This window comes from Octopus sinensis, linkage group LG9 (genome assembly GCF_006345805.1).
Source record: "Octopus sinensis linkage group LG9, ASM634580v1, whole genome shotgun sequence".
Taxonomy (NCBI): domain Eukaryota; kingdom Metazoa; phylum Mollusca; class Cephalopoda; order Octopoda; family Octopodidae; genus Octopus; species Octopus sinensis.
Window position 1 is genome coordinate 95,647,568 of NC_043005.1, and position 24,237 is coordinate 95,671,804.

Sequence of the window (24,237 nt, forward strand, 5' to 3'; positions counted from 1 at the left end):
TGACTGCGGCCATGCTGGAGCAGCGCCTTTATTCGAGCAAATTGACCCCAGGACTTATTCTTTGTAAGCCTAGTACTTATTCTATCAGTCTCTTTTGCTGAACCGCTATGTTACGGGGATGTAAACAGACCAGCATTGGTTGTCAAGCGATGCTGGGGGGGGGGCAGACAAAAACAGACACACACACACACATATATACATATATATATATATATATATATATATATATATATATATATATATATATATATATATATATCGGCATTGTTTTCGTCAGAAAAGTTGGTATAAGTTTTTATCAAAGCTGTTTTATATTCTATAATTGTCACAGACAATAAATACGTTATTAGTTGTTATTGTCTGAGATTTTGGTGTAATTTGAGAGGATAATACAAAAGTTATGGATGATTTAGTGATTTCCTGCAAGACCCATGGCAGCCAAAATGATCTGAACGTTTGAAAAAATAACAAAATAATCAAAAATGACAGAGAATACTGGAATTATTTAATATTTAGTGTGAATCCCTTTAGCTTCAATCACACTTTGACATCTTCAACTGCATGAGGAAATTAAATTTTCAATTTCTTGCTGGGTGATCTTATTCAATTCTTCCTGAAGGGCATTCCATAATTTTTCGGTTGTTTTAGGATTTCTGGCTTTCGAACATTCTCCTAGAATATTCCACACATTTTCAATAGGATTGAGATCTGGGCTTTGAGCAGGCCAATCCATAACAATAACCTTTTCAGCCTTGAGGAAGTTCATGACCACCTTAGCCTTGTGACATGGGGCATTGTCCTGCATGAATATGGGTGGTTGCTTAGTTGAATTTCTCAGCACAGGCAAGACATGATCTTTTACAAGTTGTTTATAAACTCCTGCATTTACCTTTCCATGTAATCGCACCAAAGGGCCCACACCATCTCCAGATATCATCCCCCAAACCATGACACTTCCTCCACCGAATTTAACACTAGTCTTAAGGCATTTAGGCGACAATTTTTCACCTACTTTTCAACGGACGTACCTTTTCCCATCTGAGCCAAATAACATAAACTTAGATTCATCACTGAAATGCACCGTTTGCCATTTTTCTTGAGACCACAATACATGTTCGGTTGCAAAAGTAAGACGACACTTTTTATTCTTGGAACTGATCAGTGGCTTCACTGCAGGTGCTCTTGCTTGTAGGTCATGTTCAACTAAACGACGAGACACAGTTTTTCGAGATAAAGTTTTCTTCAATACAATGCTCATTTCCTGAGAAACAGCAGCAGCAGTTTTAAATATGTCCTTTTTAACCAACTTTACCATAGCACGATCTTCTCTCTTGGTCATTTTTTTTTGGCCTACCTGTAGACTTTCTTGCTTCACACGAATCACAATCATCGTGAACAACACTTTTTGACTTGTTAACAATCTTTGCAATAGACCCAATACTTAAATTATCCTTCTTTCAAAGCTTAATAATCTGCGGACAAATTGGTAACGGAGTAAGTGGCAGTATATTAACAAAGTACACTGCAGATATTCTTACTAATGTTTAGTAAACGAACCGTCACGTAAACAAATTCAAAACATTAGAGTTCGCCGGCTAAATATACTAAAACACAGAGTAAAAGCAACTGTTCTGATCATTTTGGCCGCCATGGGTTTTGCAGTAAATCACTAAATCATCCATAACTTTTGTATAATCCTCTCAAATTACACCATTATAGAATATAAAACAACTTTGATAAAAAAATTATACCTACTTTTCTGACGAAAACAATGCCATTCTGAACATTTTGGCCACAACTGTATACTACCAAATTCACTCACAAGGCTTTGGTTGGGCCAAGGCTATAGTAGAAGACACTTGCCCAAGGTGCCAGAACCATGTGGTTGGTGAGCAAGCTACTTACCACACAGCCACTCCTGCACTGATGTGAAACATAGACTGACTTTGTTTATTGAACCAAACAATAGTTTAAAAGCGTGTCTCTCTACTTCAAGTTCAAAATGAAAAGGAGAGCGAGGGAGAGAGAGAGAATGAGAGAAACATTAAAATTTCTGATGTGAAATAAATCATTATCAAATCAGCAATGCCAAAATGTCTTGTACACTCTGAGGCAATGACTACTGACTGAGATCTTTAGAAATATACTGTGTGTGAGAAGACCCTGCAAGCCAAGTTATCATAACCTCGTGGCCTATGCCAGGGGTGTAACCAGCCCATTTATGCATACCTTTCCTTCATTGGACACTAAACTCTGCTTGCGAAGACCTGTTGAGTCAAGTGAAACCAAAATCAAATTCGATGACTGGCATCTATGCTAGTGGAGTGCTGAGAGCACCATCTGAGCATGATCGTTACCAGTGTCACCTTACTGGCACTTGTGCTGGTGGCATGTGAAAAAACATTCGAGCAAGGTCATTGCCAGTGCCACTGGACTGGCTCCTGTGCAGGTGGCACATAAAAAAACACCATTTGAGCATGGCCGTTGCCAGAACCGCCTGACTGGCGTTCGTGCCAGTGGCACGTAAAAGAACTCACTACACTCTTGGAGTGGTTGGCGTTAGGAAGGGCATCCAGCTGTAGAAACCCTGCCAGATCAGATTGGAGCCTGGTGCAGCCTTCTGGTTTGCCAGTCCTCAGTCAAACCGTCCAACCCATGCTATCATGGAAAGCTGACGTTAAACGATGATGATGATGATACATATATATACATATATCTTTCTTTAGCAAATGATGTAAACATTCAGAAGAAAGCTGAAATATAGAAGCTTCTCTATAAAAATATCTTGTGTGATATTTACTCTGCTGAGTTAGAAAATTTTTGATTCCCTCTCACCATCAGATATACAGTGGACCAATGATTTGTCTCTTGGAATGGTGTGGGCATTTTTCATTTTTGTACTTTTTTTTTTAATGAATCAACTTGAACTAAATGTTTACTGTAATTTCTTCTGCAGAAACAATATCAGAGGATCATATCTCTTCAATTCATTTGAACTCTCAGGATGTAGTTTGGGTTACCAAGTGGGTGGACTACACGAATAAATATGGTTTCGGCTTCCAACTATCTGACAATTCTATTGGAGTGTTTTTCAATGACACTTCACGAATTGTCATTGCACCAGACCAAAGGTAATTACATTCATTATATTTAAACGTTTAGTAAAAAAAATTTTTTTATTAAAATAAACAACAGATCTCATTGTAAAAGATTTTAAAAAATGGGAATTTTTCTTTCACTTATTTCATAACAGTAAATGAGACAATTTACTTGCAAATAGTTTTAATGATAACATTTTGGGGACTTCTTTTTTCCTTTTTATTGACATCATTATTGTGTGGGAAATTTCATTGTTAAGACAAGTGCAAGATAAAATGTAATCATTTTCATCATATTAATTGTTATTTTAAAATAAGATAAATTCATTCTTCTTGTAATTCTTTGAGACATATATAGCTTGACACTTTGGTCATTAACTTCTGTAACACTTATGTGTACGTGTCTTATAAGAATGTGTTGCTTGTACAACAGCTGACCTTCTTTCTCATGAAAGAGCTGCATCTGTATACACTCAGTTTGCTAAAAATAGTAGCCATTGCCTTTCATCCTTTCAGGGTCAATAAAATAAGTTCCAGTTGGGCCTTGGGGTCAATGTAAACAACTTAACCTCTCTCCCAGGATTGCTGGCGCTGCACCAAAATTTGAATCCAACATATCATCCCACTTTGCTTTAAGTTTAACCTCATGGCTTGATGTTGCTGTATGGTGTTATCTTTATTCTGAGTAGAGTAAAAGCATTCATTACTTGGCAGTTGTTGTTCATGGTGGTGGTGGTGGGGTTGATGGGAGTACTGCTGTTACAGCTCAGCCACTGGTCAAACTTCATTGACCATTGGCTGTCACCATACCATCTTTTTAGATGTATCTAGAACTGTACGTAATGTTTCCTTCCTTTTGTAAAACAGTGGGATGTGAATTAACCCTTTAGTGTTCACATTATTCTACCAAAATTAATCTTTTTTTATCCAAATTGTTTTGAATTAATCATGCATTATCTTGTAGCTATGAGATTTTGATGAGGAAGCTGTTAATTTTTAAAACAATATTGTAGGGTTGGTGTGAGAGACCAGATCTGGCCAGTTTGAACATAAAACAGGCAGAATACTTCTGGCTGGATATAACCGGTTTAAATGCTAATGGGTTAAGGCTGATTTGCCTGTTACTTCAAGCAAGCCAAGCAACCATTTTGGAGGTTCAATCTATTATGCAAATTTGTTGCTGTTGTTGTTGTTAAGTGGCAACACCAACCTCTGCTCAAGTGGACGTATGGCATTTTGAGAACTCATCAAACATTTAGTGGCAGTCAACTCAGAAGACTTTGGCCAACTTGGAGTTATGGGAGAAGAGACTTGCCAAGGTGCTACACAGTGGAATCAAACCAAAATACTTTGTCGCAAAGCGAATTTTTTAAACCTAGCAGCCATACCTGTTGCATCTAAGAAGGAAATATTTGTTTCATTGGCACAAAACTCTGTGTTTGAGAAGAAAAGCTATCTTCAGGGTAGTACTGGTTATTAATTAAACTTAATTTTTATCTATCATTAGTTTTATTTAATCAATCTGAGGAAGAATAAAGACTTTTCAAGAATTGAACTCAGGATCATCATCATCATCATTATTGTCATCATCATTTTTAAAGTCCACTTTTCCATGCTTTTGTTGAGGCACATTTTCTACATCTTTCCTGTCGCTAACCCTCATCTGGTCCCAAGTAAGGTAACATTTCCCCATGACCAGACAGGTTTTCACAGAACATTGGAAATGAAGAACACCACTTGCATGATGATGACATTTGTTTACGACTCTCATGCAATGCTAAGTCAAAGAAACACACACACACATATATATAAAACAGGGCTATAGTAGAAGAGACTTACCCAAGGTGCCATAGAGTGGGGTTGAATCTGAAACCCTGATGTTGGGAAGCAAACTTCTTATCACACAACCAAACTGTTGAACATAATGTGCCAGCTTTAGTGAGCTGCCTGAGAGAAAATTTAAGTAATCCTCTGATTATAGGATATTAAATGTAATCCCTTATTGCGTAACATCTGCATGAATTAGGACTGTTCAAGCAGAGCAGACCTGGAGGGGACACAATGTAGTGAATCTGCTTGCATCAGGACCCTGGAATATGGGAAAACTTCAACACACTGCAGAATTCAATCTATTTTCCCAAACAGAATCATGGAAAATAAAGTAACTTGAGTAAAGTTGGGATTTAGTTGAAGACTTTTTGATTGAAAGAAAAACAAAAGAACATTTAAAACTGTTACAACCAGATACAAATCTTGAATCAGACCATAATAATTCTTTCTACTTAGAGGCACAAGGCCTGAAATTTGGAGTAAAGCGGTTAGTCAATTACATCATCCCTAGTGCTTAACTGGCACTTATTTCATTGACCCCTAAAGAATAAAGGGCAAAGTTAACCTCGGTAGAACTTGAACTCAGAATATAGAGACAGATGAAATGTCACGAAGCATTTTCTTCAGCATGCTAATGATTCTGCGAGCTTACTACCTTAAGTCTAGGTGTAATAATCCTTTCCACTATAGGCACAAGGCCTGAAATTTTAGTCAAGGGTTCTAGTCAATCATATGAACCCCAGTGCTTGACATGTACTTATTTTATTGCCCTTGAAAGGTTAAAAGGCAAAGCTGATCTCGGCAGAATTTGAACTCAGAATGTAAAGACTGGTGAAATGCCGCTAATCGTTTTGCCTTAAGTCTAGGTGTAATAATGGTTTCAAATTTTGCCACAAGGGTAGCAATTTGTGGGGAGAGGATAAATTGATTACATTGACCCCAGTGTTCAACTGGTACTTATTTTATCAACCCCGAAAGGATGAAAGGTAAAGTCAACCTTAGTGGAATTTGAACTCAGAAGGCAGCAACAAGCAAAATACAAGGGGCTAAACACAGAGAGGACAAACAAGGACAAACGGATTAAGTCGATTACATTGACCTCCAGTGTGTAACTGGTACCTATTTAATCAACCCTGAAAGGATGAAAGGCAAAGTCAACCTCGGCGGAATTTGAACTCAGAACATAACAGCAGACGATATATGGCTACGCATTTCACCCGGCGTGCTAACGTTTCTGCCAACTCACCACCTTCAAATCTAAGTATTAAAAGAAAAGAAGTGTTTAACAGGTGATAATTCTGTAAAAATGGATGCTAAAATATTTGTTGAAGATGTTCAAATAGGGAAAAGAAAAGAAAAAAACATACAAATGAAAAAAATTGGCAGTTAAAAACTTAAAGCTTTGTGTACAAGATATAAATAAAGAAATTCAACATACTAAATATAGATAACCAAGTGAAAATAGATACTAAAATATGTCATTATGACTAATATCAGAAATATTTTTTCCTTTGTTATTAAGTTGAACATATCAGACAAGTTGTTGTAAAATGGGTGGGGAAAAGTAATACTATAGTCTTTTTATATGATGATGGTATATATGTGTACACACACACACACACATACACACACATATATATATAAAGGTTAAAGGGTAAAGACCCCCTTTGATCATGAATGACCATTGGATTGCACCTAGAAAGTTCCCCTCCAAGGCATAAGTCCAGGCAAGGTTGTTTATGAAAGGCCAGCAGTTGCCCATGCATACCAGTCTCCCGTCTCCATGCCACCAATGTTATCCAAGGGTTTCCTTTGGATAACATTGGTGGTGTTATCCAATCAAAGGCTGATACAGCTTGGCACCAGTGACTTTGCAACTCCTTTCTACAGCTAAGTGAAATGGAGCAATGTGAAATAAAGTGCCTTGTTCAAGAACAAAACACCATGACCTGGTCCAGGAATAAAACTCACTACCTCATCATGATTGTGAGCCCAATGCATTAACCACTGAGTCATGCACCTTCACTATATATATATATATATATATATATATATATATACATACATACATACATATATATATATATACTCAAAATAAGCAACAAGAATATCTTCAGTAATTTGGTACGATCGTTTCACGTTACATCATTTGTATATTAAATAGTATAAATTCTATGTCCCTAAGGAAACTACTCAGTTCATCTTGATTACCTCACTTCCATTTCTTAATATATCATTAACCCCGGATATTTTTACCTAACTGATTAGCTTTTCTCCACAGGTAGTAAATATTATGTCTAACAGATTCTTTAATTTAATTCATTAATAACATTTCACCATCTACTAAACCTAAGAAAATTACTCATCTTGATTACTCCTCTTTCATTTTTTCTAATATATATAATTGACCCCTAATATATTCATTTTATTATAAAGAATTTTGTCCACGGTTATTGATAGATTTTTCTCCAAAATTAATAAATATTAGATTTATAATTTCTCCTTTAATCCAACATATCAAAATAATCAACACCTACTAGCTAAGTATAAAGCTGATGTATATAAGTGTAAAGGAATCTCTGTATTCTCTATAACTTTTTGGTATATAGATGGTCATTGTGACCATCTAGCATAGACCTAGTTTTCTTGATACAAAATCTGTTTGCCAAATAGCAATAAACAACATCTAAGGCATTATAATCTCCTTTCTACTTTAATTTCTTTAGAAATAACTTCTGACATTTATTTCACCCCTACTTCTATAAATAGAAAACCTCTTTTATCTCCATTCAACTGAATATCCTTCCCCACCTTCTAGCAGTTCAAAATAACTTAAAGAATATTCTTCTGTCAGAAGATAAATTCTATTACCTTAATGTTCTTAAAATTTAAATCGACATCTCTGTCTATATATCTACCTTCTTTATAATGTTATCAATTAATATGAAAATATGTATTAATGGAAAACCTCTATAAATGGCTGATGATTGCTCAACATTTTAAAACTGTTATAATACTTACAATGTTTAATAAAATGATGTAGCGTGAAATGATTGTACCAAATTACCGAAGATATTCTTGTTGCTTATTTTGATTATAATCACCCAATGGATTTATATGGATAACACCATACAAAATTCTGGTGCATCTAACTTAAGTACCATATTCATTTGAATCTAAATTTTGCTGAACTTATATATATATACAAGTTCTGATCAATCAGTGTCCGGAATGTTGCCATAGGAATGAAGCTAAAGCACGCAGAGTGAAGCCACTAGGCAAAGATTGACCTTGAACTCTGCTGTGCATGCGCCCTAAGTTTTAACATTCTATCTCACTTCTGCATTGGTCATCCTGGGTAACTGAACCCAAAACCAAGAGGTTGCAAAGTGAACTTCTTAACCACACAACCATATCTGTCTATATATATGTATGGGTGCAGGTGTGGCTATGTGCTAAAAAGCTTTCTTGCTAACCACATGATTTCAGGTTCAGTCCCAGTGTAAGGCACCTTGGGTTAGTGTCTTTTACTATAGCCCCGGGCCTGCCAAAGCATTGTGAGTGGATTTGGTTGACAGAAACTGAAAGAAACCCATCAGATATATGTATGTATGCATGTATGTAAGTATGTATGTATATATATATGTATGTATATTATATATATATATATATATATATATATATATATATATATATATATATATTATATATATGTATGTATATGTATATATATATATATATATTATATACGTATATATATATATATATATATATATATATATATATATATATATATATATAATATGTATATATATGTATATATATATATATATATATATATATATATATATATATATATATATATATATATATATATATATATATATACTAATATGTAATAAATGAGAGTCAATATTGAATATTGTTTGTTTTGGATGAGTATATGGGTTTTTGCAGGTATTTATTTGGCAGTCTTATATATTGTATATTTAGTGTATCTTTATACTCATCTTAATTTGTATCTTACGTTATTTATTAATAAACCTATTCATTTACTTACATTTGGCTTTATACATATTAGCAGTCTTATATATTTAGTCTATATTTGTACTCATCTTGATTTGTACATTATGTTATTTATATATTTATTTATTCATTTATCTATAGGTAAATATTTACATAATAGTAGCCTGGATACTAAGTTTATATATGTACCCTTTTCAATTATATTTTCATTTTATTTTATGTTATTTATCTATCTATCTATTCATTTATGTATATGTGCATATACACATATTAGCATTACTATATATTAGGTGTACCTTTGTATTTATCTTAATTTGTTTTCTATGGTATTTATCTATTTATTTATTCATTTATTTATTTATATGTAGATATATACATACATATCCATTATTTATTATTATTATATATATATATATGTATACAAGCTTTTACTTATATTTTCATTTTAATTTTAATTATTTCATCTTATTTTATTTTATTACATTTTAATTTTAAGTATAATTAATTTAATTTTTGCTATTTACTTATATACTATTTATTGGTAATTCCTCCACTGATATTATTTAATGCTAAATCCTGTTAATTATTATATATGTATTTATGTGTCCACTGATGCTTATAAATATATATATATATATAAGTACTACGAATGTTTACACGCACATCATATGTGAAAATATATGGTGTATGTGTATGTCTGTTGTTACACATGAGTATACATATGGACATGTAGATGTGAGTGTAATTCTATTAGTTCGTTGGTGAGGGTTTAAATAGAAAAATATTAGTATTGTAATAACATTGGATTTATTACATAGGGATGCTATCTGTTTATGCTATAAGAAGTTATTTTGATTATATATCTTAGAATATTAGCGTATTTTGACTTCTTACAATTAATCTCTTATAATTTAATTATTATAAACCGTTGTTAACTTAGTATATATATATTTTTATGTCTTTTGATAGTCAAACAGAAATGGGTATTCTATACTTTATAATTTAGCGAATGTTTGAATAAAGCATAGCGGTTAAGTTAGCGGACTTTTTAGTTATAAAATATTATGTTTACGAAAATATGGTGTCATATGAATTATGTACCTTATGTACATTCTCTATCTGGATATAATTATATGTATGTTTGCATTTACTGTTTTATGGAAATATGTGAGTGGATCTACTTAGTTAATACCATGGCCATGGTATCGTTTGGGGTGGCTTGATATCTGCATGCACGTATGTGCAATCGGTTGGGTTCGTCTGTTTTGCATGTGTATAGTTGCGATTCTACCTCTTATATTATTTATTTATTTATTTATGATTTGGCTGTCTATGTGGCTATGTATGTGTGTATGTGTGTGGGTGTGTGTGTGTATACATATAACTAGGTATCTATGTGTGCACGATCTGTGGATGTGCGTGTACGTGTGTGTATGTGTGTGGGTGTGTGTGTGTGTGTATACATATAACTAGGTATGTATGTGCGCACGATCTGTGGATGTGCATGTACGTGTGTGTATGTGTGTGGGTCTGTGTGTGTGTGTATACATATAACTATGTATGTATGTGCGCACGATCTGTGGATGTGCGTGTGCATATGTATGTTTCTTGGCTAACTAACCGTAAAATTTCCATTGTGATTCAAATTTAAAACTATAAGCCAATCGAATCTATCTATGAAAATCAATACCAAGCGGACAGATGAATTCGACTTATTGAGTATATATGTGGATGTCCGCTTGCTTTACATGGTACAATCATGCTTGTTATTATTATTATTATTATTAATATTAATATTAATTTTATTGACTTTTTGTGTGGTTATACATTTTAATAGACTGGACTGTTAAATATATATGCCTGCTTGAAATTTAAATGTGAGTGTACATGTATTTCCTTGATGTTGGTTATAGAACTATGAGTTCAATATGGAACATTATTGTGTTTGTTAATGTATATTGATATATATTGTTTATATTGTATTATTGTGTATATATATATGTGTAGAATTATGAGTGTCTATGCACACATTTTTATATTTATATGTAAATGTTTTTCATACTTACATTAAATTCTCTGAAGAGGCCGTGAGACATTCTTGTTAATGTCCCATTTATACCTGCTTTATATGGCTAATAGGTTAAATGGGACATACCTGTCTTCACGGCCGAAACAGCTGTCAGCTACAATGTAATTGTATTTTCTATTTCTATTTCTATGTCTAGTTATATTTGTAATATATTATGTATAATGTCTTTGCTGTTGTGTAATGGTTTAATAAAGTATTGATTGGGTATTATCTGATGGTTGATGATTGATTTAGGTATGTTTCTCCGTTTTCTCATTTTGTATATATATATATATATATATATAGTCATTTAGGTAGCAAAAAAATTCAATAGAAATTTATCGCAACCAGCGGCCTGGTGAAAAAGAGAAAATAGTCATCGACTAAATATATAAATATAACGATTTAGGAGTGACCCCAACAGGTCACTCGTCCACCAGAAAGAGCAGCCATAACTCACACCGCCAAGTATTATTAATTCAGAAATTAGGTGAAAATTTAAAAACATTTACCCTAATTCATCTTTTAGACGTTGCAACGTTTCTGTGTCATTAATGATTAAATTAGCTTAATTAAATTAAATTAAGCCAATCTACCATAGGTTACACTTCATCAGTAAGACCTGGGAGAGACAAATATACACGAGGCGTCTATATCGAAGCCTACGGGATATCTGACTTAAAATTTTCAAGACTGACGTATTCGCGCCAAACTTATCAACAGTAAATATAAACTGCCGATTCAATCTCAGAATTATTCAGAAAATTATCAATTAGTCAATTTAGGGTAGCAAAAAAATTCAATAGAAATTTATCGCAACCAGCGGCCTGGTGAAAAGAGAAAATAGTCATCGACTAAATATATAAATATAACGATTTAGGAGTGACCCCAACAGGTCACTCGTCCACCAGAAAGAGCAGCCATAACTCACACCGCCAAGTATTATTAATTCAGAAATTAGGTGAAAATTTAAAAACATTTACCCTAATTCATCTTTTAGACGTTGCAACGTTTCTGTGTCATTAATGATTAAATTAGCTTAATTAAATTAAATTAAGCCAATCTACCATAGGTTACACTTCATCAGTAAGACCTGGGAGAGACAAATATACACGAGGCGTCTATATCGAAGCCTACGGGATATCTGACTTAAAATTTTCAAGACTGACGTATTCGCGCCAAACTTATCAACAGTAAATATAAACTGCCGATTCAATCTCAGAATTATTCAGAAAATTATCAATTAGTCAATTTAGGGTAGCAAAAAAATTCAATAGAAATTTATCGCACCAGCGGCCTGGTGAAAAGAGAAAATAGTCATCGACTAAATATATAAATATAACGATTTAGGAGTGACCCCAACAGGTCACTCGTCCACCAGAAAGAGCAGCCATAACTCACACCGCCAAGTATTATTAATTCAGAAATTAGGTGAAAATTTAAAAACATTTACCCTAATTCATCTTTTAGACGTTGCAACGTTTCTGTGTCATTAATGATTAAATTAGCTTAATTAAATTAAATTAAGCCAATCTACCATAGGTTACACTTCATCAGTAAGACCTGGGAGAGACAAATATACACGAGGCGTCTATATCGAAGCCTACGGGATATCTGACTTAAAATTTTCAAGACTGACGTATTCGCGCCAAACTTATCAACAGTAAATATAAACTGCCGATTCAATCTCAGAATTATTCAGAAAATTATCAATTAGTCAATTTAGGGTAGCAAAAAAATTCAATAGAAATTTATCGCACCAGCGGCCTGGTGAAAAGAGAAAATAGTCATCGACTAAATATATAAATATAACGATTTAGGAGTGACCCCAACAGGTCACTCGAATTAATAATACTTGGCGGTGTGAGTTATGGCTGCTCTTTCTGGTGGACGAGTGACCTGTTGGGGTCACTCCTAATCGTTATATATATATATATATATATATATGCATGAATAAAATATGTATCTCATTAGGGAGAGAATTTGCTTAGATGAGATGCAGTTTGCTTTTGTGCCAGGTAGAAGCACCGCTGATGCCATATTCCTGGTTCGACAACTGCTGGAGAAATACCTAGCTAAAGATAAACCCCTCTACATAGCTTTCATGGACTTGGAGAAAGCTTTTGACAGGGTCCCCCAATCCCTTATCTGGTGGTCGATGCAGAAACTGGAGATTGACGAATGGCTAATAAGGGCTGTACAGGCCCTATACAGAGGTTAGGATTGGCAATGGGTATAGTGAAGTATTCCAGGTAGAAGTAGGTGTCCACCAAGGTTCAGCCCTCAGTCCCCTTTTATTCATCATAGTCCTCCAGGCAATAACAGAGGAATTCAAAACAGGTTGCCCCTGGGAGCTCCTCTATGCTGATGACCTGGCCCTCATAGCAGAATCACTACCGGAGCTAGAAAAGAAATTTCGGGTGTGGAAGCAAGGTTTAGAATCAAAGGGCCTTAGAGTAAATGTAGCAAAGACCAAAGTTATAGTAAGCAGAAAGCCGAACTCATCACACACCCCCTTGGACAGGTGGCCCTGCTCGATCTGTAGGAAAGGTGTAGGTAGAAACTCCATAAGATGTACCCAGTGTAAGCTATGGACACATAAGAGGTGCAGCAACATCAAAGGGAAATTAACTGATAAGATAGCTTTCATGTGCGGCAGATGCACAGGGACAATAGACACCACAGATACTCAGAAAACAGATTCCATCACACTCCAGGGGATGAAACTAGAAGTAGTTGATAGTTTCCACTACCTAGGTGACCAAGTTAGTAGTGGAGGTGGATGCTCAGAGAGTGTCACCACTAGAATACGAATAGCCTGGGCAAAGTTTAGAAAGCTCCTACCCCTACTGGTGACAAAGGGTCTCTCGCTCAGAGTGAAAGGTAGATTGTATGATGCATGTGTGCAAACCACACACGGTAGTGAAACATGGGCTGTGACTGCAGGGGACATACGTAGACTTGAAAGAAATGAAGCTAACATGATCCACTGGATGTGTAATGTCAGTGTGCACGCACGACAGAGTGTAAGCACCCTGAGATAAATGCTGGACATAAGAAGCATCAGATGTGGTGTGCAAGAGCGACGCTTGCGATGTACTGCGGATGGATGAGGAGAGATGTGTGAAGAAGTGCTGCTCCTAAACAGTTGAAGGTATCAGGGGGAGAGGTAGACCCAGGAAGACATGGGATGAGATAGTCAAGCATGACCTCCGAGTGTTGGGCCTCACAGAGGCAATGATGAAGGACCAAGATCTCTGGAGATATGCTGTGACTACAAAGACCCGGGCTGCTTCCTGCACCAGTTCCGCATAGCCCCAGCCCATTCAAAGTACCTTGGATTGCAGAACGACCTGCTGTGCTTGAGAAGACCTACTGAGCATCAAAATAAATATCAAATGGAAATAGTAGTTGTGCCAGTGGCACGTAAAAAGCACCATCTGAACGTGGCCAATGCCAGCGCCGCCTTGACTGGCTTCTGTGCCGGTGGCACGTAAAAAGCACCAACCGATCGTGGCTGCTGCCAGCTTCCCCTGGCACCTGTGCCAGTGCCACGTAAAAAGTACCCACTACAGTCATGGAGTGGTTGGCGTTAGGAAGGGTATCCAGCTGTAGAAACACTGCCAGATTAGACTGGAGCCTGGTGTAGCCTCCTGGCTTCCCAGACCCCCGGTCGAACCCTCCAACCCGTGCAAGCACGGAAAATGGATGTTAAACGATGATGATGATGATATATACATACATAAACACACACACACACACACATATATATATAGTACATATTTTATTCATTAATAATGTTATTGATGATGTTGCTGATGGTGTCAACAGTGATGATGACAATGGCATCGAGGACAACAGTTTGCCTCGTATCTTTCTTGAGTAGAGAAAATAAATTCCAGTCTAGTCTGGCATTGGGAGGGGTGCAATCAATCTAGCTGTTCCTCTTCTCCAAAATGGGTGGACATTGTTGCAGTGTTAGAAACCAAATAATGATAATAATGCACAATATTTTTCCCATCTTCCCCTGCCTCGTTCATTGAAAAGTTTATGTGGGAACTGGGAAAACTATTCTCATATTAAATCCACATTAAATTTCTGTCTGTTCTCCATTCTGTCACATATTTCACAATAACCAAACCAAACTGGGTGTTTTTTATAGTTCTTCAGTGAGCTTTGTATGCTTCAGGATGGTGGGGTGTGGTTTACAGGAGATCTGGCAGTTATGTCTAGCATGTTGAAGGGTCACATAAAGGCTTCATTGTTGGTCTGTCCTCGCTTAGTTGTAGGGACAGCTGAGATTGTAGAAAGCCCCAATTGATACTTTTTTATGCACTTGTCAATGCCTTATGTTTCATGGGCCTAAATCTGGTATTGATTGATAGCAGTCTAGTTTCATGCACCTTAGGCAAGTATCTTCTATTATAACCCCAGGCCAACCAAAGCCTTGTGAATGAATTTGTAAATGGAAACTAAAAGAAGTGAGAGAGAGAGAGAGAGAGAGAGAGAGAGAGAGTGTGTGTGTGTGTGTGTGTGTGTGTGTGTGTGTGTGTTTGTTGCATCACACGATTGTTGTAAATGAATATGACTTATTTCCAATATTCTGCAAAATATGTTCGGCCATGGGAGAAACATTACTGGGGAATCAGATAAGGGTCGGCAGCAGCAAAGGTATATGGCCATAGAAGATCTACCTCAATAAATTTTGTCAAGTTGCTAAAGTGATGATGACGATAAATAAAGATGTGATTTTTTTTTATTTAACACCTCTCTATCACTGTTCACAGGTTAATACAGTATAATGATGTGACAGGCAAAGAGTCAAGGTACCCAATTGACTGTGTCCCTCCAAAGCTGGAAAAGAAGAAAAAGCTCCTTTTACTCTTTGCTCGTTACATGGATGAATATCTCATCAAGGTAAGGGTCATCTTTAACCTTTATTTATCATTTGTCTTTTACTTGTTTCAGTCATTGGACTGAGGCCATTGTGAGGCACTTATTTTTAAAGTCTGGTACTTATTCTATCAGTCTCTTTTGCTGAACTGCTAAGTTATGGGGTGGGGGGCGTAAACAAACCAGCATACATGCATGAAAAGCTTCCTCACAATTTTCATCAACCAAGTTCACTCACAAGGCATTGATCAACCCAAGGCTACAGAAGAAGACACTTGCCCAAGGTGTTGCCACACAGCTCACACTATCTTTGGTCACATAATTCTTCATGTTTCCTCAACTACTGTCAATTTTTTCAGTCACCACAAAAAAAAAAATTATTATAGGCACAACCATGGCTGTGTGGTACAAAGCTTGCTTCCCAATCTCATGGTTTCGGGTTCAACCCCTCTACGTGGCACCCTGAGCGAGTAAATGTGATCTACTATAGCCTTAGGCTGACCAAAGTCTTGTGTGTGGATTTGGTAGATGGAAACTCAAAGAATCCCTTGTGTGTGCATGTGTGTGTTTGTCCCCCACCACTACTTGACGATCAGTGTTGGTTTGTTTACGTCCTTCTTAGTGATTTGGCAAAAGAGACCAATATGATAAGTACCAGTCTTAAAAATAAAACAGGAGTCAGTACTTGGATTGATTTGTTCAACTAAAACTCTTCAGGACAGTGCCCCAGCATGGCCACAATCCAAATGAGTGAAACAAGTAAAAGATAGAAGACACCTCATCATTATCATAACTAATATTGCTATCTTACACCCATTTCTCTATGATGGCATGGTGGGATGGGCAGACCTGTCCAGAATGACATCTCACCACTTGTCTCAGTCCTTCCTAGTGTAATACTCACAACTAATCTTTATTATTAAGTCGGCCGTGTATTAATTGGCATTGTCTTGACAGTTAGATGCTTTTCCTATCACCAACCACTTCACACCACCATGGTCCAGGTGTATTTTCCCTTGTCATCTGTACCTGAGAAGTTGTTCTTTCAGGACTCAAGTGTCCCTTTACACCCTCCACCCTGCTTCACTGTTTTTTCAGTGTCACTGGGGTGTGACTGTGTGGTTAAGAAGCATGCTTCCCAACCATGTGGTCTCAGGTTCAGTCCTACTGTCCAGCAAATTGTGCAAGTGTTTTCTATTATAGCTTTTGGCCAACCAAAGCCTTGTAAGTGGGTTTGGTAGAAAAAAATTAAAAGAAACCCATCGTGTATGTATATATGTATATATGTTGATTCACTAGATTCTGCACGCATTTTTTTTCTCTCCTTGTTTCTCTCCGTGTTTCTTTTCTGTGTATCTTTCTGTTGAAGAGCGTAGGCTCGAAATGTGAAAGACTTGTTTTATTTATATTCCTGAGCGCCATACTAATACAATTGTTTGTTTGTATTCCACCTGCCTTCATCTTTTGTTTATTTTCATAAAGCTTCCCGTTATATATGTACATACATACACACTAATATCGAACAGTGAGAATGAGTGCTCAACCCTGCATTGATGGATAAATATTCTTTATTTGTGGGTTAACAAGGCTACCATTGGGGATGTGCCCTGTGGCAGGTTTGATAATTGCTGAGAATTCTGATATGAAACCAAAGGTATCTTTGTTAACACACAAAACAAAGGTGTGCATGCGTATGTGTGTGTATGTACCCTTGTCTAAGCATCACGAGAATTTTGAAAACAAGAGCCATCATCACACAAGTGAGGTTGTTCATTTCTAGACTTCCCTGCTTGAAAACAAGTGAGGGCTGGTGAGAGGAAAGGCATCCAGCTACAGAAAATCTGCTTCAACAAACTCTGTCTTACCCATGCAAGCACAGAAAATAGGATATTAAATAATGACAATGATTACTATTTGATTAAAACAAATTAAATGTTGACTTTCAGGGAGGAGAATTCACTGATTATTCAGTGTTAACCGATTCACCAATGTCTGGCTTATATCTGAAGAAATGGTTTCGTACTCCCAGAGCTATCCTTATGTATCTCAGCAATGGCACCCTACAAGTAAGTAATCTTGTAATTTTTCACATATTCTTTTATATATTGATACTAGGGACAGCTGAGGTGGGTAGGGTACTGGATAACCAGCTGAGATGATAGGGTATTGGATAACTAGTTAGAATGGTAGGATACTGGATAACTAGCTGGAGTGGTAAGTTACTAGATAAGCAGCTGAGATTATAGGGTTTTGAATAACCACTGGAGAATGTGATGGTTCCTGACTTAAATAGGTCAGTCTCAGACTGAGCTAGCTTTTAATCATGGAAATCCAACAATTACCATCTTGTGTTTTCGTTTGCAACATAGTGCATCTAGGATTACTTTATCCAAAGTATCCTTCCATTTTTTGTAGTTGTTGTTGTTTTAAAGATAGTAAGTTCTATTCTAGTAGGTCTTGTGACCATGTTGTGCTCCCTCATTGATGCATATGTATCCCTTGCATATTTGGACAGTCTACTCTCTTCCACATTCCCTATGCTACTGGTCATACCTCTCTCTCTCTCTCTTTCTCTCTCTCTCTCTCTCTCTCTCTCTCTCTCTCTCTCTCTCTCTCTCTCTCTCTCTCTCTCTCTCTCTCTCTCTCTCTCTCTCTCTCTTTCTCTCTCTGTATATATATATATAATATATATATATAATGACTCACACAAATTACACCTTTAATTAACATTCAGATTACTCTGTCAAATGTAATGCTTATTTATCCTTATTATTTGGAATTAATCATGCATTATCTTTGTGATGTTAATTAGCTTTGTGATATTAATGATGTGATTACTTAATTTTAGAATGGCATTGTAGGGTTGGTGTTGAAGGCTGGCTCTGTCTGGTTTGAACATAGAAGGGGTAGAATATTTGGGCCAGATATAATCAGTTTTAAATGTTACAGGGTTATATGAGACAGTGAAGACGTCTCTATTTGGTTGCTCAGTTTGCTTGAAAGAGCAGACAAAGTTCCTTCATATCACACCTAAGTAACTTTAAAAAATGGAAGGACATATTGCATAATGTAGTCTTAGATTTACAGTCTGAAGAAAAAAATACAAGAATGTTCAAGGCCAAACCACTTTTAATCATAGAATAACCTCAACCAGAATGAACTGAGGTTAAATATCAACAACAATTGACTGGCAAGTGAACTAAAGTATGTACAATTCTGTGTACTGCTCAGATATATCATGAAATACCAGCTCTTATTAACTCTTTAGTCATCCTTCTTTACATATGCACAAAAAAAAGACATTGCTATTTTGTTTGTTTTTATTCAGAATTGTCAGGTTTCTGTCTCATGTTTTCCAAATAATATTTTTTAAAAAATCAAGAAGAATTATTGAATCCTTAAACAACACTAGTATGAACATTATACCTAAAAAATATATCATTTTGTTAGAACTCTTGTTGTCCAGGTGACATTGGACTCCAGAATATTGTCTTAACCTAAATTCAGACTATAAATAAGACTCTTTCGTCTCCTTTGCATTAAAATGTCACTCTGGTTTCCCATTACAATAAAACCCATTTTCTGGGGTTTTTTTATTGCTTTAGACGTAGGAGTGGCTGTGTGGTAAGTAGCTTGCTTACCAACCACATGGGCAAGTGTCTTCTACTATAGCCTTGGGCCGACCAAAGCCCTGTGAGTGGATTTGGTAGACGGAAACTTAAAAGAAGCCCGTCGTATATATGTATGTGTGTGTATATGTTTGTCTGTGTTTGTCCCCCAACATTGCTTGACAACCGATGCTGGTGTGTTTATGTCCCCATAACTTAGCGGTTCAGCAAAAGAGACTGATAGAATAAGTACTAGGCTTACAAAGAATAAGTCCTGGGGTCGATTTGCTTGACCAAAGGTGGTGCTCCAGCATGGCCACAGTCACATGACTGAAACAAATAAAAGAGTAAAAGAGTAAAGAGTAATGTCTCTGTATTGGAAGATAGAAGAGATGAGTAAGTTCTATTTGAAGGCATCTTTCACTTTATGCACCTTGTTGTAAATGTTATATGACCAAATTGATTGATTTTCGTTTTATATAGCTGAATCCAGTGGTTTTCAAAGGTCCCACCACCATCACCAAAATATTAAGGAAACTTATTCCTCTTCTCTATTTGTTAATGAGAAAACAAAACAGAGTTAGCATTCATACAAGTTTTCTTTCTTTGCCATGGTGTTGGACAAGTTTAAAAAGTTTAAAGCCATCTTAATTTTTACTAAACAGGGCAATTTTTTTACCATAATTTTGAAAATCTCTAAAGCTCTTTCTCCCCACCACCACCCGCAATGTCTCTGGTTCCTGTCTATGAGAAACACTAGTCCAGTTAGAAGGGTGTGATTGTGAGCCTTTGCTTGACCTCTGAGACTAGTAAAACCGATGCTGAGTTTTAACCCTTTAACACAGAAACTTGTGATAACTGGCCAAAATATTCTACCTGTTTTATGTCCAAAATGACCAGTTCCAACTTCTCACTCCTACCCTACAATGTCATTCCGGTGGCACATAAAAAGCACCAACCGATCATGACCGCTGCCAGTCTCCCCTGGCTCCTGTGCCGGTGGCACGTAAAAAGCACCCACTACACTCATGGAGTGGTTGGCGTTAGGAAGGGCATCCAGCTGTAGAAACACTGCCAGATCAGACTGGAGCCTAGTGTAGCCTCCTGGCTTCCCAGACCCCGGTCAAACCGCCCAACTCGTGCAAGCACGGAAAACGGACATTAAATGATGATGATGATCATCATCATCATCATCATTGAAATCCCTTAGCTACAAGATTGATTCAAAACAATGTGAATAAATAAGTTTACTTTTGAATTTCTAAAAAGTTAGATTTTGCTTGAACATTTGTAAGTCGATGGCTGTAGAGAAAACATGATAATGATGGAAATAGCTGATGGTGGGGGGGGCGATCTACTGGTAGGGGTGAGTTGGATAAAGGGGTTAGTATAGACCTAATGACAAAAGGTCAAAAGGTGAAGGCAATATGTATAAAAAAAACACACACACATACGTCTGCATAGAAATATACATATACACATAGAGAGAGAGAGCAAGTGGGACATTACATATACATACAAACAAACTAGATGCTCATATGCATAAATAGAAAGACAGAGGTTGGGAAAAATGAGAGAAACATCAAAATGTCTTGTGTTAAATAAGTCAGCATTGAATCAGTGATGCCAAATAAGCAGCACCGAAATAGCTGTGCCAAAACATCGCACCCCTTCTTTGACTATAGGCAAGGGATATGAGTGTCTAATGGTACCAATCATTGTAGAGAGTTCAGAATGACAACAGATATAGTTTCTGTATGAGTAATGTTTGTGTGGTTGTTTCATGGGGACTGAGAGGGGTTGTGGATGTTAGTCATTGAGACCAGTTTGGAGAATAGAGAGAGTGGTGATGTGACATGTATTTACTGCACACTGTGAGGCAGTGGAATAACTATTGGGGGTTAGAGAAGTTTGGAGAATAGATGGATTTAGAAGGAGCCAAAGTAAGTGGAAGTTTCTCTCGAAAATATCCACATGTGAAGTGAGAAGAAAACACACTCTCCTTGGCAGTTTTCAGAGTGAAGTTGGAGTAGTATGTAACCAAGATAGCAAAGATATACTGTAGATAATGGGTGAGAGATTTGTGTCACAGAGTGGAACATGTGGCTCTCATGTTGGCAAGAGATGGTGGAATGTGGCAGGTTGGACCAAAGCTCACAAATGATTCTAAAAACAATATAGATAGTTTGTAGGAAGATTTGGCTGCTTTTTCTATCAGATTGGGCTACCACAAAGAGGTTTCCCTCTTAGTTCATAATTAGTTTAGCCACATCTTGAGGTTTAAATCTATTCAATCTTTTATCAAATTTGGTTTTTGGATTTGGTTTGCAAGATTCTTTATATGAGTTTGTGTGCTGAAGCATATTCTGTTGTGTCTAGGGAGAGTCATTTTCTTTTTGTGCCTTATTATGTAACACACTCACCGGTAAAATTTCCACTTTTTTCTTATTTAAAAATAAGAAAAAAGTGGAAATTTTGCCTTTTATCAAATGTTATAATGTATAACCAGTGTATAGAGATGGAAGAATTGTTTCAACTTGGTTTTTCTTTTGTTTCACTTCAGGTTAACGTTTTGAGTGACCACACCAAGATTATTATTAGTTGCAATCAGAACAACTATTTTGTCACTTACATTGACAAAAGACGGCTTGCTCACACTTACAGTGTAGTTTCTATCATGAAGAACAGCTGCCAACCAGAGCTAAAGGAACGTTTGCAGTTCACTCATAATATGTTGGAACATTTGATCAACAGTGAAGGTGAAAGCATCTGATCTTGGTCATTGGTACCAATGGAAAAAATAAATTTCAAATACAGAAAGAAGATTGAAAGAGAAAAATATACAAATAGCTGAATAAATGAAACAGCAATAGGAAATTTCATTGAAATTCAGTTTAAAAGTAATTGCTTAGTTTAACAGGACTGAAAGTCAGGGATATATTATTTAAATATTTTCTATTGAATAAGAATAATAGTTAATAATTACAATAATAAAACCGGTCAGCTGGCAGAATCATTATGACACTGGACACAAATGGTTAGTGGCATTTCTTCCAGCTTTATGTTTCAGAGTTCATATTCCACCATGGTCAGCTTTGCTTTTCATCCTTTTGGGGTCAATAAAATAAGTAACAGTTAAGCACTGGGGCCATGTAATTGACTATCCTCGTCCCCAAAATTTCATGCCTTCTGCATATAGTAAGTAGAAAGAAATAATAACAATTAAAACAATAAGGTTAATGGAAGATGTATATAATGTTAGTAAATTAAATTATGTTATTTAGTCCTTAGCTTAGCGTTTCAATCTTTAACAAAAATTCATAGACATAGATACAATGGTTCAATGACACGTTAAGCTTGCATTAGCTTGAATTTAATCATAAATGCTAATTAAGCAGGCTAAAAAAAACATTCTAAAAATTTCGCTGTAATGCCAACTGTATGCAATCTGCAATTACAGTGTGCAAACTGTATATGATGATTGTTATTGCAAAGATATATACATATATATATATATATATATATATATATATATATATATATATTCCACTGTTATTTGTATTATAAATTCAATAACCAGCTGAAGGAGAGAAGGTATAATTTAGCATACCTCCTCTTTCTATCTTTTAAATTTATCAATTCTTATCTCGTTTAGCCCACCGTCATATCTCTCAAGCTGTCTCCTTCATTCTCATTCCTTCCCTACTTCTATTTTTTTTTATCCTCCTTTGGTTACTTGTACCTCTCAGGGTCACCATAACCTCTTACATTCCGTTCACATTCAGTGTTATCATTTACACAGCTAATCTTCCTCTAAGCTCCAGTCTTTTTCTCTGTAAACATTTCCTGACTGTCCTTCAAAAAAATGTTCGCATTTATTTCTCAAACCTACTCTACTAGATTCAGTACACAACTTTGTGTGTGTGTGTGTGTGTGTGTGCGATGATTTTATATCATAATGGGTGACAGTTACTTCTCAGAGGAGTTGTCTAGTTGCTTGGCTAAACTTATTACTGTCACCCTTTATAATATAAAAAAAAATACATGTATCTACTCTATATTGTGTATTGAATTCTACATCAGATAATGCTGAGGTAACCCATTCATCCAGATATGTTAATCACTCACATTATACATATGTATATATGTATGTATATATATATATATATATATATATATATATATATATATATATATATATATATATATATATATATATACACACACATACATACATTCATACACCCCTGCATACATGCACACACACACATGCACAAACACACACGCATGCACACAATATCTAGTGACTGACTGGTTAAATCATAAGAATTCTGGGCTTTGATGACAAGGGTTACAAGCAGTAGTTGTTATAATTGATTGTAATCCAGTCATCAAATTGATCTTGTCCTTTGGTAAATTTGATCCTGATGCCTAGAGATACACTGGACAGCAGCAGATGTTCTAAGTGAATTTGTACTGAAAGAAAAGTCCATTTCTAAAAGTAATGTATTTATTAAACTTGACCTTTTTTCTTTTTGTTTGTTATTTTTTCTTTTTTTTTTTTCTGCTATTGGTTTTGGATGAGACAAGACTTAGTTGACATGCCTTCATGTAAAAATAGTACATTATGAAGAAGGACCTTTTTATTTATGTATTTCGTTCCTATTATCTCCTTGAAATCTCATTTGTAACAATGAAAAGTAAAACAATGAAT

General features: G+C 35.8%; 1 protein-coding gene across 1 annotated transcript in view; it reads left to right on the forward strand.

Moving 5' to 3' along the window:
- The window catches only part of LOC115215835 (serine/threonine-protein kinase PLK1), a 147,215-nt gene extending 124,859 nt beyond the window's left edge, over positions 1–22,356 (forward strand). The window contains exons 10-13 of the mRNA XM_029785163.2: positions 2,957–3,131; positions 15,810–15,939; positions 17,862–17,981; positions 22,087–22,356. Coding sequence (XP_029641023.1) covers positions 2,957–3,131; positions 15,810–15,939; positions 17,862–17,981; positions 22,087–22,296 — 635 coding nt within the window. The 3' untranslated portion in view covers positions 22,297–22,356. The remainder of the gene's footprint in view (positions 1–2,956; positions 3,132–15,809; positions 15,940–17,861; positions 17,982–22,086) is intronic.
- The last annotated feature ends 1,881 nt before the right edge of the window (positions 22,357–24,237 follow it).